This window comes from Centruroides sculpturatus, unplaced genomic scaffold (genome assembly GCF_000671375.1).
Source record: "Centruroides sculpturatus isolate CEXI.00-Female unplaced genomic scaffold, Cexi_2.0 scaffold572, whole genome shotgun sequence".
Classification (NCBI taxonomy): Eukaryota; Metazoa; Arthropoda; class Arachnida; order Scorpiones; family Buthidae; genus Centruroides; species Centruroides sculpturatus.
The window spans coordinates 439,773-462,641 of record NW_019386150.1 but is presented as its reverse complement, the minus strand read 5'-3'; the positions used below and the strand labels follow the sequence as shown (position 1 = coordinate 462,641).

Genomic DNA, 22,869 nt, shown 5'->3' with positions numbered 1-22,869 from the left:
ACTGCTGATTTTTTGGCTACTTAAATTTCAAAACCGTATTAGATTAATAATTCTGTCAGATCATTCAAGGTCACATAATATTCAATGGTATTACCTGGACTACCAGTTATGTATTTCATGTTTTTACAGCATTATGAACTAAACTACTAGATACTTGAATTAAGCATATATGCTGTCTTGCAAATTAAAGGGAATTTGTACCAGATTAACAAACTTCTGTAAATTAATTAAATAATTTAATATGTGATATAGTTTATCTGAAAAATTATTAAAATTGGAAATTTTTTTAAGTTCTAGATCTTTTCAAAATGATATAAAACTATTTTTCTAAAGTTTATATTTTCAACTTCCATAATACAAACAATATTGGTTTGGATAATGATAACACAGTAATATGTGTCAAAGCCAGAATTGCATGGACACTGTTAACTTTCTCGCTTAGGTGGTTTTTTGTTTCAAAGTTGTCTTCATGATTAAAATGATTCTACAAGCATCATGGACTTCAATTCTTCAAGAGATACACACAAAATAATTTTGGCTGTGGACTTTACATAGTAATTGACACAAAAACTTTATCTGCAATGTGTGCCATAATTTATTTGATGTGACATCTGGCATAAAACTTTTACAGTTTGCTCTTTCAAATGGCATCAACCTTTAGTCATTCAAACTCATGATTTGTATGTTTTAACTGTTCATTTCTTTATATCTCTAAGCAGAACAGTGTCTTTCAAATGAAGAAATGAAAGTACAGGTACTCTACATGAAACTTCTTTGTGTTGTCTTGCTGAAAATATAGACATCTTGGATTTACTGAAATTTGATACTTTTGAGATCTGCATATATCTTAGCAGTAATTAAAGCTGAAGCATTTAATTACTGCTTTCTGTAATATGACCTTTTTAAAATTTGTCAATGCTTCAGGAAAATGTAGCAATCTTCTTGTTGTTTTAAAACCAAAGTGGACTTAGGCCAAGAACACAAATACATAAAATAGAGCATAAATGTGGATGAAAACAGAAAATATAGCAATATTTTTTGAATTTTCTGCTGGAAATGAGCACACAATTGAGTAGAGCAAGTTTTTTTTACATGCTGAAAACTTTTTGTTGAAATTAAGCCAATAGAAAGTCTCAAAATGATTATTTTAGTTATGAGATTTTGATAACTCATACTTTTAGCCGATGCATTTAGGAACTGAAAGATATTTAAGTCAAAATTGTTCTAAGATTTATTGTAACTATTTGAGATTACTTATTAAGAATTACCTGTTTTTAACATATTTCACTTTATTGTTCAATATTAGGCTCTCAGTGATCATATCAGTTATTCATGTGTTGGTGCATCATTAGGCTCTTTTTTTTTGAAACAATTTACAAACTCATTGATATCAATTATGATACTATATAAACTATTCCTAAAATCAATCATTGTACGAGGCGTGTTTTTAAAGTAAGTACCGTTTTGAAATATAAAAAAAACAAGCAAACATTTTTAACAAAATTTTTATTTATGTGAAAGCCCATATTTTACACTACTTTTTTACATAATTCCCATTAATATTGAAACACTTATTGTATTGTGGGACCAGCTTTTGTATTCCGTCCTCAAAGAATGTTGCCGCCTGATGAGACAACCACTGCAGAACGGTCGTTTTGACTTCGTTGTGATTGTTATGGTTCTGCCCTGCCAGTTGCTTCTTCAAATGCAGAAACAAATGATAGTCACTCGGCGCTAGGTCGGGACTGTATGGAGGGTGGTCTAATTGTTCCCAGCCAAATGATGTGATTAGGTCTTGAGTTTGATTTGCCGTATGTGGACGAGCATTATCGTGGAGCAAAACGACACCCTTGCTCAGTAAGCCCCACCTTTTGTTTTGTATTGCACGGCGCAGTTTTTTTAAAGTCTCGCAGTATGCAGCTGAATTGATCGTTTCATGATGAGGCAAAAAATCAACAAGCAACACTCCGTATCTGTCCCAAAACACCGTGCACATGATTTTCTGAGCAGAAATTGTTTGCTTGAACTTGACTTTCCTTGGAGATGATGAATGTCGCCATTCCATGGATTGTTGCTTNAAGTAATAAAAAAAAGCTGGAAAAAATTTCCAACGTTGATTTAATAACTAAGTTTGTACTTATTAAAACCCTTCTAAAAAGGAGGAAAATATTAAATTATATATAGTAAGGAACATTCAGAGATAGAATCGATTAAATACAAACATCAGAAAGTTTTCTACGTTAATGTTCATTTATACATTATTATACGCTGTACAACTGTATATTATTTTTGTACGTTGAAATATACCGTTTTAACGTACAATCTTAACAGAAGAAATTTTCTTTAATTAATTAAAATGACAATATCTAAATTTGGATTACAGTATTTTGTCTTCAATGTAGTCTATAACAAAAGTAGTTACATTATAATAAAAAAGAATGGAAGTAGATTATTGAAAATACATTTATAAATACAAGTAATTACAAATAATGGGCCACCAGTTCCCTGACTACTGAGAGTTCGTTCGATCGTGGGTTTGCGCCTCGCCAGGACGGGCTGGCTGCTTGGAGTATTTCGGGGTTTCTTCACGTTTATAACATCTAAATAGGTAGCAGTTTGACATTGGATGTTCTCCCGGAAAGTATTGATATATCCCCGTTGATAGATCGCTCATGTGTTGCGTTATACCATTAGACCATATTTGCCAAAAGTTATCGTTCCCCGGACGTAAACCATTGTATAGATGTGAAAATAACGTCCGGATGAAAATTTCCAGTTTCCTGAATTTTTGTAATGAAAATTTTTTGTTATATTTGGTCACAATCTTAATTATTATTAACTATTTTATTTATTAATTTAAAAAATAACTTTAATAATAGCATTGCTTTTTCACATTATTGGTTGCTCGATTGGGTGGTTGAAGAGATACGGCAATTATAACCCATGGATGATCTGCTACGGGAATGACTTTCTATAGGAAACTAGCTATGATTTAGGTATTATACACGTGTAGAAAAACCCAAAACACGCGGAAATTCTGTTGTTGAGGAGCGAACCACGACCAACTTACTACCAATGTTCAATGGCTAAAAATATTTTGAAACGTGTTTAATTATATGCCCAATTTTTCATAAATTTGTTTATTTTTCCTTCATTTGTGAAAGCTATTGAAATAAAAGTTTGGATAAAAGGCAAATTCTAAGCAAATAAATTAAATTATTTTATTCTTTTGGAGTTACATTTTGGAGAAATAAAATGTCCTTAAAATACACTGAAATAAATTTATTTTAAGAAAAATACCAGCAGCTAAATCTAAATTCCTATTTTTTCCTCTTCTTTTCTTTCTTTCTTCTCTTCTCTTTCTCTTTTCATTTTTTTCTGTTTTTTTTTTATTAAACGCATGGAGCATTATAGTTATAGAGATTTTATAGTTCATTAATAAAGTACAGTGTAATTTAGTATGTGTTTCGGTTGTCAGTGTTTACGATTATCTATGTAATGCCACTCTAGCATTAGTATGATAGTACGGTACAAAATCTTATAAAGTATTATACTATAATTTGGGTTGTTTATAGTATTACACTACGTTTAATATAACGCCAGAAATTTTAATTTAAAGGCAGATAACACCAAAAGAATGTTAAATATCTGCATAGTTTATGATGACATTTTTATTAGAAATTTCATGAAGTGTAGCAATAATTATTAAAACGAAAAACGAAGTTTAAACAGTTTGAAAATTAGCTTTTGTTTGTTTTTTTTCTTTCTTTTTATCCTGTCGATACTAAGAGCGCCTTTTTAATTACTTCCATCGTGGGTTCGGCCATACCCAAAAAGCTTGGATAGATGGGTAAGGTAACGCAACACTTGCCTTCTGCCAAGGGAGTGCCACGGGAGGACTTTTTATGGGAAACTAGTCCCCCTTATTTAGATGATAGACACGTGAAGAAAACTCAGAAAACGCCATCTAGTCTACCCGTGGTCAGGCGTAATCTACCATCAATGTTCCAATGATTTTATTCACTCAACCACTGATGGATTCCCACAATGATGCATCGGTAAGAAACAGGAACCGACATACTCTGGACTCACGATAAACTCCCGGAGTTGTTCGAGTGGATTCGATCCCAAATCCCCCCAAAATAGAATGATGATGCCTTAACCGTCTCATCATCTGATCTTTTGAAATTAACTATAAGATGAATCTCTGACGTCAATAGCCAACAAACACAAGATCTATTTCATGTATTCTTACATTTTATCGATTTAAGAAAGTAATTTAACATATTCTTAAATAAAAAGATTCTACATAAAGTATTAAAAATTATGAAAGAAAATTTTTTAATATTTAAAAAAATGTTTTATTATTTTAGAGTCGATTGAAAATAATTTAAGATAGTTAATGCCATATGCTTTGTGTTCTTATAAATAATACATTAGATAATATTTATTTAATTTCGAGTATTTTATTTCTTTAGTTTAATACAATTCTAAAAGCTATATTTTCTGCTTCCTTGCGAACATTTGTCAGGAAAAAAATCATGAAACTATTTTTTAGGAAATAAAAAAAAGGTTTAATGGTCCGTTATATCATTTTATAAGATACAGAATAATTACTAATTGACGTGTCTGTTATTGAATTACTCTGAATCAATGGATGTTATTTAATGGTGCGTACTGATTATTCTATAAATCAGGGATGTCCAACCTTTCTGTTTCTCTGGGCCACATTGAAAGAAGTCATGGAGTTCTGGGTCACAATGAACTTGTGGCCCAATCCTTAAATATATATTTAAATATATTTGTATATTTAAGGATTTACATGTCTAGATTATAGTAATAAGTATTAAAACTTTATATCACGAAAAAGGATATTTTAAAAAATTACTTCTACAGACACTTTTAATTTCTACTTAGAAATAGATAAATTTATTTATTATAAAGCAGACAAACAAAAATTTATTTGAAAAATACAAATATTTGTTTTATTTGGATCTTTAATTTATAAAATAACAACGAAACAACATTTTAAAGTGCATTTTTATTCAACAAATATATTTATAAATAATATGTAGCCCAAAATGTAGCGAATGCGCCAAATGACATTTTTATGCCAGACTAAAAAAAGGGTAGCCAAATTTGGCGCAAAGTTGTCAAATCTTGCAATGCTGAAAGGAATATTAAATAAAGCTAGAGTTGGTATTCAAAGGATTATAGACCTAAATTTGGGAAATGGATGGAAAGGTCAAAAAATAAAGAAGTGAGAAAGGTTAAATAGACCTTCTGTTATGCAAATATTGATTCTTAATTTTCCAATCTTTCCCAATTCTTTTTATTTTTTTGCCTTTCTCTTCTTTCACCGAATTTGGGGCTATAATCCTTTGAGTCACGATTTCAGCTTTATTTAGTATTCTTTCCTCATTCACACATTTCAAGTATTTGAAAATGTTTTTTTTCTATTAAAAAATAAAATACGAATAAAGGTTTATGGTTTTGTGAAACTTCTTTTTTGATGTTTATGCCTTTGAAATAAATAAATAATAAAAAATTTTGTCGGTTTTGTTTACACATTTATTGGGCCGCATTGGAACTTGCCTTGGGCCACAGGTTGGACACCCCTGCTTTACAAGATGACAAAGTTTAATTTTTGACACCTTATAGAATGTCATAATATCCAGCAGACATTATGGTATTCTGTTAGGTATCAAGTTTAAATAAAAATCTGAGAGAGAGATAACTCTTGAAGTATTCAAGTGTTATTAATAAAAAAAAATTAAAAATATAATTGTTTTTTTTTATTAATTTGCTCTCTATTATTTTAAATTACAGCATTTTCTTTTGTCTTACCAATGATTTATTCTTTATTAAATTTTTAAAATCTTATTTATACTTATTTAATTGATACATTGTATATATAAAAGTAATATTATTTATAGAAAAAATTATAAATTGCAACACATATAATAGCATCACAAAGCAATGCAAAATGTTGGAGTTTGATTACTGAAAGTAATTAGAATTTGAGTCCCCCAAAAAGTAAAACAATATGTTCATAAATATAAAGTATTATATGTGCCAGGTAATTATAATTCAAGAACTTCTATTCTGTGCTATCTGGAGCAGTTAAAATGCAATAAAATCTGGTATGGTAACATATCAAGACAGGCAGAGGACATTTCTGTAAAAAATTAATAATACCAATTATTTATAGCTATTTAATTGATATATATATAACTAATATTGCTTATATAAAAAAAAATTATAAAATGCAACACAGATGTGTGAGCATCACAAAACAATACAAAATGTTGGGGTTATAACAAAATAAACATGTCACTTTACCTTTTGTAGTCTAATGTAAATGTTATTTAAACAAAATCGATTCTCATTCTGAGAAACAATTTGGTTTAAATTTGGTGAATTGTTTGCAATATTTAGAGGTATTTCCTTTCAATATTTTGCAAATTTGCATTGCTTAAAAAATAGAAATTATTTTTAAAGTTAAAAGTATGATTTTGTTTAATGTAATGAATACTGGTTAAAGAAAAATAATGAGATTATTTTGTCAGAATGATACTAAAATCACCCAGTTATTATTTGTTTATATTGGGCACCAATTTATTTGAAACAGACTATAGTAGAATAGAGGTTTCAGTAGTGATGAGAATTGCACAGATAAAAAAAGTGTAACCTAACCAGACCTTTAATTAGATGACATCAACAATAGAAGAATTTCAATTGGAATGCAAGTTCTCATCTTTTATAAAAGATATATCTTTTGATTTCTATCTGAAGCATGGCAAAATGACAGGATGACAATTAACAGATAGCTTCTAAATAGTTTTCTGAAAGTCATTGTGTAGAAGGGGAGGAAAATTACCAGAAATTTATAAGTTGCTGAGGATCCAATGTTACTAATAAAAACATAAATTAATGTATAGGAAATGGAAGACAACTAAAAGCAAGATATATGTATGGATATTTTTGGTGGTTTCAGAGATATCATGATGGAGATGAATATGTATGATGCATAAAAGATATTTTTTGATTTTAAAGATAATTTTAGAAGGTTTAGACACAGGAGAGGCTGATGGATAAAGCCATAATTGAGGCATTTGATGAATTAAGGTACCTAAAGCATAAAAGGTACTTACATCATTTATTCATTTTTTTTTATTTACTTGCCTTTTATGTAATATAGGACTTCCCTAAAACAGGCAATACACATTTTTTGTTATTCTTTGCTAATTTATTAACTGACATTGGTAAATGGCAGTAATGTTTAATCTGTTCAGCATTGTTTAAAAGATGATCAACACAAAACCTTCCTCACTTATTTCTAGCCGTATATACAGGAGTACGAATGTTTTCGGCCTTCTTTGTGTAAAAGATATTTTGGTAAAACAGTATGGATTTTTTTTAATAACGAGGATGAAATTAGAAGCAAATAGGAAACTAAAAGAATGAAATAAAGGAATAAAGGAATGGTGATATGAAAATAACTGCCAGTGTCTTTAAATGCTACATACCAGCCTTTAATGCTTTTCACATTAATGGTTTTTGTCCATACTCTTTTCTTGAATTTTGCTGAACTGTAATTAGTAATTTTTTTGGTTTAGTAGTAATTTTTTTTCTGTAAAACTACATAATACATTGAGTTTTCTCACTTTCTCTCCTCTCAAAGACACTACTTTTGATATTGATGATTCAGTCTGTGCAACATTATAGCAAAAAAAAATTACTCTAAGAATCAGTCTAATTTATAATGCAAACTACATGTTTCTTCCTAGCATAGTTTTTGCACAGTAAATGTTTGTAATCAAGGAATAGTTTATGATCACGTGTGTGTGAATATACATACATACATACATATACACATACATATAAGATGGTTCATATTTATGTATAATGTTTTATTTAGCTATTAACAAATTAGTACAATAGATAGAACGTCTAAAATAATGTCAGAGTTGTGTGAAGAGTAAGTTTTACCCATAAGGGATGACCAATAACAAAACCAGTCAGTGAGCTCAGTACTTGAAATACAATTTGCATATTGATGCAACTTGGCAGGAATTGAAAGGTCTATTATAGATAAGATAAACAGCAGTATACAATTAGTAGTACTTGTGATCTTATGGTAGAATGCATATGTCTAAAGAAGTGCAGTGTGCCATAATATGGTTTTTAACCACAGAAGAGAACAGACCTATGGAAATTCATCAACATATGACAAATGTGTATGGACAACAGAAACTAAGCCTAATTCAAATGAGGGCTGTGTGGCTTTCACGTCTTTGGTGAACTGAAAGCATTGAAAGTTGTACAAGTTCAATCTAACCCAAGAGGAATCCATTTGTACTCGGCTTTGCAGCTGTTCTGCAGTACTTTTTCAGTTACAAGGCCTGTGGGACAATGGGATTAATGCTTCCAACAGCTAGGGTAAATATATGTAAAATAAAATATACTCATTACACTTCATTATCATTGACTGGTTATTTATTGATCATTCTGTATAAAATTTAATATACTGTACCTGCTAGCATCCCTGATGCATTTCTGAAAATTCTGCAACATTTAGACTGGAATGTATTGACATTTCTAATCAATAGTTGCTTCTAGCACATCAGAGTCATAAATTTTCATTGGTACACCTTCTTGAGATATCCAGCAAAAGTCGTGGATGTCAAATCTGACTTTCTTCTTTGGTCACTCAATGCCTCCTCTGTGTTTAATCTCATATCCAAGCAACAATATGCCAAATCATTCTCTTGTGATTACAGCAAAATGGGGAGATGCCTTGTCCTGCATAAAATGAACTGTATCCATCGGCACAAAAATTAGAGAGCTTGGGGAACTTTCTCCAAATTTAGGCAAAGCAAGAACAAAAAAAAAATCAGACAAAAAGAAAAAAAGGTTAACAAATTATTAGTGATGGCAAATTAAAAATTGGTACTTGTGTTTTTATTTGTATAAAATTGTTAGGAGTGCTGTTCTACTTGTTTACATTTTGTGTTAAAGATTTACATTTTATATTCATCATATAAATATCTAGTTTTGTATATTTCATCATACATGACAGGCAATTTTGATTTTTCTCACTGTAAATTTTTGACATTTTTACTTTTTATTTTGTATAAAATAACATTGTTTTCATGTATTTTAGACAAATCAATTCTTAGCATTTTTTAAAATCAAAAATAGATACTAAAGGATTATTAAGAAATTATTTTTTTCTGAAATAATTTAATGGAAAAGTTACTCAAATGTACTTAAATCTGTAGGTTAATGTAAAAAAATATTGAATTATTATTACAATTCTGTAGCTACATATAATATTTTTTTCTGAAGACCAACTAAAATTTTGTCATTTTATAAGGCAGTGATTCCCAACTTGTGCTTCGTGTGCAGTTCTTGGGTTCCGTGGCTGCTTGAGGAAAATAAAATGCAGTAATACCCTGAACTTACGCGATAGGTGGGACTGAGCAATAACCGCGTAAGTCAGGGTATAACTTTGCATATAAATACATACAAATTATTTTTAATTGGGGTCGGAGACTAAAGAAAACAAATTTAGAAAAAAATGTTTTATAAAATCTTAGATAACATTGTTTCCATCCCAGCGATAATACCGTGACGTTTACGAATGATGCTTGAATTTAGGAAGCTGTGAAAAATGCTCAATCTTAAAGATTGAGCATTTTTCACAGCTTCGAGAATTTTTTATTTACCTTTTATAATTGTTCTGACCGTCAATTCCGGTAGACTAAACTTCTTTGCCAATTCACAAATTTTCATTTTTGTATCGAAGTCTTTAATAATGTTAACTTTACATTCCAAAGACAAAGTTTTTATTTTCTTGTTTGATGCAGAAGAATTAGTTCTACTTTGTTTGGATGACATATTACAGTCTCTCAAGTCTCCGTAGATATAACAAACACAGAAATAAATAACAAAATAAATTGTAGCTATGCATTGATTTCGCGCGACCCATTCGAACATGTAAGCTGAACAATAGTGTGGGGGAGTGAGTAATCAAGAGTTGCGTGGTGTTCAAACAAAAGACAAATCGCTGAGATTTGAAAATCACGTAACTCCAGGTTTGCGTAAGTTGAGGTGTTACTGTAAATAAAAATTGAATGAAATTAAAGAATAAGAAACAATTTGCCAAGTTGAATCATGTACAGTATTGCTGCCTTTCTCAACTACATATCTCTGTGAAGCAGGATTCTCTGCCTATACAGGTACAATTACAAAATATAAGAAACTGTTTAAATGCAGATAATTGATGATAAATACAGGCAAATGTTTGTAATTATCATTAATTGAATTTAAAATAAGAAAACTGCAAAAAATGCAACTACAAGTGTCTCATTAAATGTTTATATGTGATTTTATGTTACATCTTAATTTAGGCCTACTCCTAGGCTCCCCCATAACACTATTCCTAAACACCATTAATTTGTTAGACATAGAGTAGGCCTAAGGGACTCTGCCATAGAAATTGATTCTAAAAAGGGCTCTGTTAGTCAAAAAGGTTGGAAACTGCTATTATAAGCATTACTTAAATTGATACATTTGGATGCATATTTTTTGTTTTTTTGTAGTAAAGCTGTATCCTTTACTTCATATACCAGTTAAGAGTTAAGATTAAGAAACTAACTTACATATTCAATACAGAATTTCTCAATATAGAAAAATATGTGTCATTGGTTGAAATTCAATAATGGTGTGCATGCAGACAAACTCAAACATGTATAACAAATCACTCTAGTTACTGATATCAGGAATTGAGCGATTTATGCTTTACTTTCATTATTACTAGTTTTGAAAGATAGTTTCATTTCTCATCTGAGATCATTCATTTTCATGACAAAAGATAAGTGATTAGAATATAGCACCAGATTTGTTGAGGATCCTGACAGTAAAACATGACAAGTTGTAATGTTTTAGGCATCTGTTGTTTATTACAATTTACAATCTGTGGCTATTTCCTTATGAGTGATTTCTTCAAAATAACTCAAACAAGACAATCATATTAATTACAAAACATGAAATTTAGTGAGTTAACATAAGACTTCATTATACTTATTAGCAATACTTTTAATGTATTCAGAAGTCAAATTAAATGCACTCTTAATGCTAAGAAAATTTATTGTCAAGAAACCAGTTGGAGTGTTAGTTGCTTGCTAGTAGAATCCAGTTTTTTAACTGGTTACTTAATAGAATCCAAATCTAGCTTAATGTTTTTGCCAAAACTACATTTTAAAACTTGAGAATCATTGATTAAGATGTTTTGATACAAAGTATAGTAGAATCTGCTTATTGTAATCCCAGATATTATCATCAGTTATTTAATATTAACATGGCCCAAAACATACAAGTTAAAATACATTTATAAAGCTTTGTTTATTATCAGTTTTAGTTATAGTTGTTATTATCTGTAGGTAAGTAGGCATTTTCTGCACTATCAGCATCAGTATATGGCTGCTAATGCAGTCATTATTAATTATTATTATTACTCTTAATTCTTTAAAAGTTAAATGTTAATAATTTTAAACATCATTTAACTTCCTAACACACCGGGTTGAAATTTATATCTTCTTACTTCAAATCAAATAACCGGAGCAAAAAAATGTTTCTTTAGTCCTAACGTTTTCGACGCCCCTTCTGGGCTCTTCTTCAGGCATTTATTTAAATCTGTTGCAAGACCAAAGTAAGAAGATTTAAATTTTAAACATGATTTGCTTTTAGTATAGTAGTTTAAATGGGTGGGATTTCTTACTTCAATTATATGCTACATGAATTATTATTAATTAATAAATTTTTTAGTTAAGGATTTTTTAATTGTTTTAGCATGTCCATTTAATGTCCATCAATAAACCAAACTTTTCACTATATATTCTATATTNACACAACTTCTGATAATTTAATCGTCCGGTCACAATTTCATAGAGAACACTTCTTGAAACTGCAGGAAACTCTTTAGATAAAGATGAAATCGTGAATCGTCTGTTCTCTTTCACTCTACAGTCCACTTTTTCAATCAAATCGTCGATAATGACTGAAGGTCACCCACTTCGTTCCTCATCGTGAATGTTTGTGCGGTCATTACTAAAGGCCCTAACCCATTTTCGTACCATTCCTTCACTCATAACGCTTTCACCATAAACTTCACTGATTTGGCGATGAATTTCAGCCGCTTTTGAGCCTTTAGCACTGAGAAAACGAATAACGGCACGCACTTCGCAGTCGGCGGGATTCTCAATGAGCGGCGGCATTTCAATAACACACAAACAACAGTAAACACAGTCGACTGGCTCCGTAATGGCGTTTGTGCCTTCCCAACAGATGTAGGTACACAGCGCGCATGCGCTAAGTGCCGACTGCAGCGCTCCAGCAGCGTTATATTAAAACGGTACTTACTTTAAAAACACGCCTCGTATAAGCAAAATAAATATTCTTAGAGTTGATTTCAATCCTAATATCTTTGTCAATCTTTTTGTTCTAATATTTGCTTAAGTTTCTTATCTTTGACTGTTCTAACTAATGAAAAACAACATAGATATAACATATACAGCTTTTTGTTCATATCTCAGTGGTTCTGCATTAGGTGAGATATTTTATGAAAAAAATTTGATGGTAATGCTTAAAGAAATGCAATTTTCTGGCTTTTTGTGGTTTCCATTTTATAGAGATTTTGCTTCTCACAGATTTTACTGTATTTAATGTGCATCTATAATGTAATATTCTAACTCTTCCTTAAAAATTCTAATGCATTTATTAGAAATTGTTCTTCAGGTTCTAAATATGAAATATACTTTATTTTTACATTTTAAGTACAGTGGGTGATTGGTTAACGAACAGTTCAGATAGTGAACAAATCGGATAACGAACACTTTCAGAAAAGATTTTTATGATCGGACAACAAACACTTTACTGAACAACATAAAAAGAAGCTATGGAAAATAACAAAAACCGATTGATTTTCCTGTGTCTTCAGGTAACAATTTGAAACCTTTCAGAGCGCGGGAGACATCAACATCGATGTCAACCCAATACTGATTGGATAGTATAATATTCCTCCAAATTTTGAAACTTTCCCTTGTAATTCCACTTTTTGTTTACCTTTCTGACAAATAATTTTTTATAGTATTTGCGAGACTGTCGGACATGCACTTGTTAACTTTTGCATCAGGGTTTATTTACAAAAGGTGAAAGTTTAACTGTCTCATCAGATATTCGTTAACGTTTTAATACCAAATTTCGAGTTTCATCTGGGCCTTGCATTTAAATAATTTTTTGTGGGTTAATTGATTTCTGTTCCCTGAATTTTTGTAAGTGCTTTTCTGAACTTTTTATTTAAAAAAGAAACTGATAATATTATGGAGCATAAAAAGAGGAGTGTCAAGAACTGTGCTCACTGTAGAAACCAAGCAAGAGATAATAGCCAAGGTAGAAAGTGGGCATAAGATGTCTAATATTGCTAGGCAGAATGGCTGGAACAGGTCTACAGTAGACACAATCTTAGTTATGAAAGATATATCAAGAAGTCTCAAGCTGCTAATGGAGTAATGAAAATCACGTCTGAGAAATAAAGAGCATTTTAGAGTTCATAATGGAACCTGAAACTGATCTGACAACAGAAGAACTCCAAGAACTCTCAAATGAAGAATACCAAGAAACTCAGCGAGATGCGTTTTCTTTTGAAAAAGAGGAAGACGAAAGAGGACCAATGTCAACAGCTACTACTAAAGATCTTCTGAAGAAGTGGGAGAATGTCAGAACAACGATCATCCAAGTGGCATCCAAACCAGAATAAGGCTAATGGAGTTGGTGATCTCTCCAATTACAATACTATTAATTACTTCTGAAAAATCCAGATGAAAAGAAAAAAACAATCGACATTGGACAGATTTTTTAACCCCCACAAGTGGAAAAAACATGGCTAATAAAAAGGCAAGACTACATATATATGTATTTTTACTATTACATATAAATAAACGTAGTAAAAAAGTATATATTTTTTGCTTTTTGGAGTCTCCGGAATGAATTAATCAAATTCCCATAAAAATCTATGGTAAATCGATAATTGGTTAACGAACAAAGTTTTGGAACGGATTATGTTCGTTAACCGATCACCCACTGTATTTAAAAACTTTTAGAACCATCTAAATAAAATTTGTATAATTGAAATTTAAAATAATTTTGATTGTTCTTCTGTTTTATTTTCTGAAAATAGTTTTATGTAGTAAATATTGAATTTTTATTTAAAATACTACTTTGGCAGGGATTGTGCTGCATAGCACCAAAATTGCCACTTGGAGATATTTTTATTAAACTGGCAATAAAAATATAATACTGGCGATAAAAACCCTAGTCTGCTTATTTTGACATTCAGTGTGAAATTGAATCACAAACCACACTTCAGGAAAAACTACCATATAGAGCTCCTGTACCATGGAAGTCCTATGCACCACACACCTAGCAATATCATGACATCAGACAGGAAAACAGGAAATGATGTTGTGAACTGAAGACAGATTTATGCAATACAGTAGAGCGTCGATTTTCCGAATCAATTGGGGACTGGGGTTGTTCGTATAACTGATATTTCGGATAACCAATTTATGTACGAAAAAATAGTTTAACATATCCAATGTTGAAATTTTTCTTCATTGCGTGTCGCTTTGCGTTGAATTTTCGTCTATGTTAAGCCTAACGAAGACTATTGTATCGTTAAAAATTATTTTTTTATTTTGTACAAACAAAATAAATATATTGAAAAATATAAAAACAATNAGGATGACAATTAACAGATAGCTTCTAAATAGTTTTCTGAAAGTCAGTGTGTAGAAGGGGAGGAAAATTACCAGAAATTTATAAGTTGCTGAGGATCCAATGTTACTAATAAAAACATAAATTAATGTATAGGAAATGGAAGACAACTAAAAGCAAGATATATGTATGGATATTTTTGGTGGTTTCAGAGATATCATGATGGAGATGAATATGTATGATGCATAAAAGATATTTTTTGATTTTAAAGATAATTTTAGAAGGTTTAGACACAGGAGAGGCTGATGGATAAGGCCATAATTGAGGCATTTGATGAATTAAGGTACCTAAAGCATAAAAGGTACTTACATCATTTATTCATTTTTTTTTATTTACTTGCCTTTTATGTAATATAGGACTTCCCTAAAACAGGCAATACACATTTTTTGTTATTCTTTGCTAATTTATTAACTGACATTGGTAAATGGCAGTAATGTTTAATCTGTTCAGCATTGTTTAAAAGATGATCAACACAAAACCTTCCTCACTTATTTCTAGCCGTATATACAGGAGTACGAATGTTTTCGGCCTTCTTTGTGTAAAAGATATTTTGGTAAAACAGTATGGATTTTTTTTAATAACGAGGATGAAATTAGAAGCAAATAGGAAACTAAAAGAATGAAATAAAGGAATAAAGGAATGGTGATATGAAAATAACTGCCAGTGTCTTTAAATGCTACATACCAGCCTTTAATGCTTTTCACATTAATGGTTTTTGTCCATACTCTTTTCTTGAATTTTGCTGAACTGTAATTAGTAATTTTTTTGGTTTAGTAGTAATTTTTTTTCTGTAAAACTACATAATACATTGAGTTTTCTCACTTTCTCTCCTCTCAAAGACACTACTTTTGATATTGATGATTCAGTCTGTGCAACATTATAGCAAAAAAAAATTACTCTAAGAATCAGTCTAATTTATAATGCAAACTACATGTTTCTTCCTAGCATAGTTTTTGCACAGTAAATGTTTGTAATCAAGGAATAGTTTATGATCACGTGTGTGTGAATATACATACATACATACATATACACATACATATAAGATGGTTCATATTTATGTATAATGTTTTATTTAGCTATTAACAAATTAGTACAATAGATAGAACGTCTAAAATAATGTCAGAGTTGTGTGAAGAGTAAGTTTTACCCATAAGGGATGACCAATAACAAAACCAGTCAGTGAGCTCAGTACTTGAAATACAATTTGCATATTGATGCAACTTGGCAGGAATTGAAAGGTCTATTATAGATAAGATAAACAGCAGTATACAATTAGTAGTACTTGTGATCTTATGGTAGAATGCATATGTCTAAAGAAGTGCAGTGTGCCATAATATGGTTTTTAACCACAGAAGAGAACAGACCTATGGAAATTCATCAACATATGACAAATGTGTATGGACAACAGAAACTAAGCCTAATTCAAATGAGGGCTGTGTGGCTTTCACGTCTTTGGTGAACTGAAAGCATTGAAAGTTGTACAAGTTCAATCTAACCCAAGAGGAATCCATTTGTACTCGGCTTTGCAGCTGTTCTGCAGTACTTTTTCAGTTACAAGGCCTGTGGGACAATGGGATTAATGCTTCCAACAGCTAGGGTAAATATATGTAAAATAAAATAAACTCATTACACTTCATTATCATTGACTGGTTATTTATTGATCATTCTGTATAAAATTTAATATACTGTACCTGCTAGCATCCCTGATGCATTTCTGAAAATTCTGCAACATTTAGACTGGAATGTATTGACATTTCTAATCAATAGTTGCTTCTAGCACATCAGAGTCATAAATTTTCATTGGTACACCTTCTTGAGATATCCAGCAAAAGTCGTGGATGTCAAATCTGACTTTCTTCTTTGGTCACTCAATGCCTCCTCTGTGTTTAATCTCATATCCAAGCAACAATATGCCAAATCATTCTCTTGTGATTACAGCAAAATGGGGAGATGCCTTGTCCTGCATAAAATGAACTGTATCCATCGGCACAAAAATTAGAGAGCTTGGGGAACTTTCTCCAAATTTAGGCAAAGCAAGAACAAAAAAAAAATCAGACAAAAAGAAAAAAAGGTTAACAAATTATTAGTGATGGCAAATTAAAAATTGGTACTTGTGTTTTTATTTGTATAAAATTGTTAGGAGTGCTGTTCTACTTGTTTACATTTTGTGTTAAAGATTTACATTTTATATTCATCATATAAATATCTAGTTTTGTATATTTCATCATACATGACAGGCAATTTTGATTTTTCTCACTGTAAATTTTTGACATTTTTACTTTTTATTTTGTATAAAATAACATTGTTTTCATGTATTTTAGACAAATCAATTCTTAGCATTTTTTAAAATCAAAAATAGATACTAAAGGATTATTAAGAAATTATTTTTTTCTGAAATAATTTAATGGAAAAGTTACTCAAATGTACTTAAATCTGTAGGTTAATGTAAAAAAATATTGAATTATTATTACAATTCTGTAGCTACATATAATATTTTTTTCTGAAGACCAACTAAAATTTTGTCATTTTATAAGGCAGTGATTCCCAACTTGTGCTTCGTGTGCAGTTCTTGGGTTCCGTGGCTGCTTGAGGAAAATAAAATGCAGTAATACCCTGAACTTACGCGATAGGTGGGACTGAGCAATAACCGCGTAAGTCAGGGTATAACTTTGCATATAAATACATACAAATTATTTTTAATTGGGGTCGGAGACTAAAGAAAACAAATTTAGAAAAAAATGTTTTATAAAATCTTAGATAACATTGTTTCCATCCCAGCGATAATACCGTGACGTTTACGAATGATGCTTGAATTTAGGAAGCTGTGAAAAATGCTCAATCTTAAAGATTGAGCATTTTTCACAGCTTCGAGAATTTTTTATTTACCTTTTATAATTGTTCTGACCGTCAATTCCGGTAGACTAAACTTCTTTGCCAATTCACAAATTTTCATTTTTGTATCGAAGTCTTTAATAATGTTAACTTTACATTCCAAAGACAAAGTTTTTATTTTCTTGTTTGATGCAGAAGAATTAGTTCTACTTTGTTTGGATGACATATTACAGTCTCTCAAGTCTCCGTAGATATAACAAACACAGAAATAAATAACAAAATAAATTGTAGCTATGCATTGATTTCGCGCGACCCATTCGAACATGTAAGCTGAACAATAGTGTGGGGGAGTGAGTAATCAAGAGTTGCGTGGTGTTCAAACAAAAGACAAATCGCTGAGATTTGAAAATCACGTAACTCCAGGTTTGCGTAAGTTGAGGTGTTACTGTAAATAAAAATTGAATGAAATTAAAGAATAAGAAACAATTTGCCAAGTTGAATCATGTACAGTATTGCTGCCTTTCTCAACTACATATCTCTGTGAAGCAGGATTCTCTGCCTATACAGGTACAATTACAAAATATAAGAAACTGTTTAAATGCAGATAATTGATGATAAATACAGGCAAATGTTTGTAATTATCATTAATTGAATTTAAAATAAGAAAACTGCAAAAAATGCAACTACAAGTGTCTCATTAAATGTTTATATGTGATTTTATGTTACATCTTAATTTAGGCCTACTCCTAGGCTCCCCCATAACACTATTCCTAAACACCATTAATTTGTTAGACATAGAGTAGGCCTAAGGGACTCTGCCATAGAAATTGATTCTAAAAAGGGCTCTGTTAGTCAAAAAGGTTGGAAACTGCTATTATAAGCATTACTTAAATTGATACATTTGGATGCATATTTTTTGTTTTTTTGTAGTAAAGCTGTATCCTTTACTTCATATACCAGTTAAGAGTTAAGATTAAGAAACTAACTTACATATTCAATACAGAATTTCTCAATATAGAAAAATATGTGTCATTGGTTGAAATTCAATAATGGTGTGCATGCAGACAAACTCAAACATGTATAACAAATCACTCTAGTTACTGATATCAGGAATTGAGCGATTTATGCTTTACTTTCATTATTACTAGTTTTGAAAGATAGTTTCATTTCTCATCTGAGATCATTCATTTTCATGACAAAAGATAAGTGATTAGAATATAGCACCAGATTTGTTGAGGATCCTGACAGTAAAACATGACAAGTTGTAATGTTTTAAGCATCTGTTGTTTATTACAATTTACAATCTGTGGCTATTTCCTTATGAGTGATTTCTTCAAAATAACTCAAACAAGACAATCATATTAATTACAAAACATGAAATTTAGTGAGTTAACATAAGACTTCATTATACTTATTAGCAATACTTTTAATGTATTCAGAAGTCAAATTAAATGCACTCTTAATGCTAAGAAAATTTATTGTCAAGAAACCAGTTGGAGTGTTAGTTGCTTGCTAGTAGAATCCAGTTTTTTAACTGGTTACTTAATAGAATCCAAATCTAGCTTAATGTTTTTGCCAAAACTACATTTTAAAACTTGAGAATCATTGATTAAGATGTTTTGATACAAAGTATAGTAGAATCTGCTTATTGTAATCCCAGATATTATCATCAGTTATTTAATATTAACATGGCCCAAAACATACAAGTTAAAATACATTTATAAAGCTTTGTTTATTATCAGTTTTAGTTATAGTTGTTATTATCTGTAGGTAAGTAGGCATTTTCTGCACTATCAGCATCAGTATATGGCTGCTAATGCAGTCATTATTAATTATTATTATTACTCTTAATTCTTTAAAAGTTAAATGTTAATAATTTTAAACATCATTTAACTTCCTAACACACCGGGTTGAAATTTATATCTTCTTACTTCAAATCAAATAACCGGAGCAAAAAAATGTTTCTTTAGTCCTAACGTTTTCGACGCCCCTTCTGGGCTCTTCTTCAGGCATTTATTTAAATCTGTTGCAAGACCAAAGTAAGAAGATTTAAATTTTAAACATGATTTGCTTTTAGTATAGTAGTTTAAATGGGTGGGATTTCTTACTTCAATTATATGCTACATGAATTATTATTAATTAATAAATTTTTTAGTTAAGGATTTTTTAATTGTTTTAGCATGTCCATTTAATGTCCATCAATAAACCAAACTTTTCACTATATATTCTATATTGTGTTATTTATTTATACTTCTTAATGTGATTAAATAGGTTATTACTTTATATATATAGACAAGTCCCAAAGTAATTATAATTAGTAGACTACAGTATATAAAAATAATAAATATATTTTATTTTGGAAATATTAATACTTTTATTATTACAGGTCCACCATCCAAAGGCAAAAGAGGAGATGTAAGTTTTGTTTTTCAGCAAACTTCTAAATTAATATTTATATACTGTATAATAATTAATAGTTATCATTATAAAAAAACGTTGAAAATATAGCATCATATATATACATACACACATACAAACTTATATAGGATGTTTACTTCAACGTTTATCTGGGGCACAAGATATCTTTCCAGCAATATACAAGTACTGTATGTGCATATGATCCATTAGTTCCACTGTGATGTTTATGGTAAATTAAATTAATTCATTCAAAAAGGGGACCAGTATGTAAATTATGCGATAGCTCTGAGGCAGTTATTAAATATTCCAAACATATAAGAACAAGAAGCAAATTAAATATGTGACCTTGACAAATTAGTGGCAACACAAATTTGTCAAGATCAACAAAAGAGTCATCATCATCCAGTCTGCTAATTGATAGAACACACTGACTGACTATACTCGTAAACACTATTATGAAACGATTTTACATTATGGGGAAATGAGATGAAATGTACAAGAAGCAGCACATAGATTCCATGAACATTCAGCTGCATCAAGACTTATGCAATTACAGTTCTGAATGTAATACACCATTTGATGCAAACCTGTAGCACTATCAGGGATAATGTTCCAAATTGCCCTCATCTTAATGATATTAAAGTTTTGGCATATTTCTATATTCATATACAAGTGTATGTTAAGCAGAGAGGCAATGGAGGACCGTAACTGTCACAAATACATTAAATTTTACATTACCATGATGTGCACTTATTCAACTGTTATCTGCACCTGACAATGGGGCAGAGGATGATGAACAGCAGTTTGTAGGTTATCTTGATATAAATTTAACAACTATTTGAACACATTTTATGGACTGAGTAGGCATGTTGTTTTAGAATGGAGAGTGTAATTGTCTTAATATGCAACATTGGATACAGTGTGTTTTATGATATAACCAAAACATGCAACACTATATCAGACATTTTAATCTAAATGTCTGATATAGCATCTGAAGTGGGCAAGTTTTAGGTCTTGTATTCATTAAGAGTGATTGTTCTCTTAATATCTTATATGTGATGATAGACAAATGGCTTAATGACTTGCTGTTGGAAAACTATAGTAGGTTTGGTATAAGCAGGATGGTTGACTAACTCATTTCTTAGCAGATGTGCAATAGGGACTCAAAGAGCAGTTCAAGAACCCATGGATAGGACAACACAGTCCTATTCTGTGGCCATCACATTGACCCTGCTATTTGTTTTAGTGAAGCTTAATTTAAAAGCATCAGTTTGCAATGTGTACCCAGCAGCACTGAATGATGTTGGCAAGCTGCAAAAGTGAATTTGAAAATCTTTTAGGATGATGACAGGTATTATATGTGCCACCTATTATTCCACCCTCAACCATCTACATTTTTGTATTGTCATTTTCAGTGGCAATACATAAATGAAGATGGTTGAGTGTGACTTTGAATATGTACTATAGCAAAATAAAGCTAATTGTTCTTATGCAGTGTTGAGTTTTATCCTTTACAGTCAGAGATTCTTTGTCAGTTATGCTAAATTTTTTTTTCTTCTTATTTTAGTACATGAAAGAGCAAAGAAAATTTGTGTATTGCTGCAGAATGACCATGCAATTTACATATTTTTTTTTTTTTTTTGAATGAGCTAAATTCTTACTGTAATCATTATAGTTGAACTAATACAGCAAATTCATATATTTATGCAATGCTGATAAGATCAATTTTGTGCCTGATAAATGTTAAAGTGAACATTCTGTATGTTTTATAAGGTTTAAAACAATGTATAAAATAATAAAAATATTATTAAGCTTATTATTCTAATATCTTAATATTAGTGATTTATTATTGATAAATTGGAATATATTTAATTTCACCATCACACAAATTATTTAATATAAATTCTATTATTTATTTTTTCATGTATTTGCTTTGATCAATACTCAAGTGAGTTTATAATTCTTGTATATGATTCATACTTTCATCTTAGAATATGTAATCTTTCATAAGAAACTGTAAAATGAAATTGAGACAAAATATAGTGATTCATCACTTTAGTTTCAGAGTATTATTTATTTTTGTTTTTATTTTTTAATATATGTATTTTGATATGATACTTTGTGTTATGTAAAATAAATATATTCAGTAATTTATGTATTTCCTTAGAATACTGTAGTAAATTATAAAATTATTTGTTTTTTTTTTATATTTTGGAGAAAAGTTTTATAAAACTGTTTAATTATATATCTTAGTTACTTTTGATTTGATAAAACAAAAATTATAAAAAATTTATTAATGATTTTTGTGAAGTTGCAACAAATGTTAAAAAGTACAAAAAAATAAAATTATTGGCATTACATGTTAAAGCTGCTTAAAATATAACTCACTTTAATTATATAAATAAATATATATAGACTAAAAGTAATATTTTTTAGTTATTCTATATAATTTTATTCATTTATTTCAAAAGAATTTGTAAATTTTTCTTTCATAAAATATATTAATACACTTCAATAAGAATAGTTGTCATGTGATAAAAAGTAGTGATTTTAAATTAAAATCGTTGTTATCATCTGATAGCTATTATTATATTAGATTTAAATTTTAAAAATGTGATTTTAAAACTAAGTCAGTGTTAATATGTGAATTTTAGAAATTTGAATTTTATCTAATTAATCTTCTTTTTTCCCTATGATTAAATTTTCTTATTGTGGGAGTACTATAAAAATATGATAATTGAATCTGTAAATCCAAAAATATAATTTTTTTGAGAGAAATTT

General features: G+C 29.9%; 1 protein-coding gene across 1 annotated transcript in view; it reads left to right on the top strand.

The window, feature by feature from the left end:
- LOC111613818 (transcription factor 4-like) overlaps window positions 1-22,869 on the top strand; it is a 254,159-nt gene that overhangs the window by 43,787 nt on the left and 187,503 nt on the right. Inside the window, exon 4 of the mRNA XM_023355168.1 lies at window positions 20,057-20,085. Within this exon, the coding sequence (XP_023210936.1) occupies window positions 20,057-20,085 (29 nt within the window). The remainder of the gene's footprint in view (window positions 1-20,056; window positions 20,086-22,869) is intronic.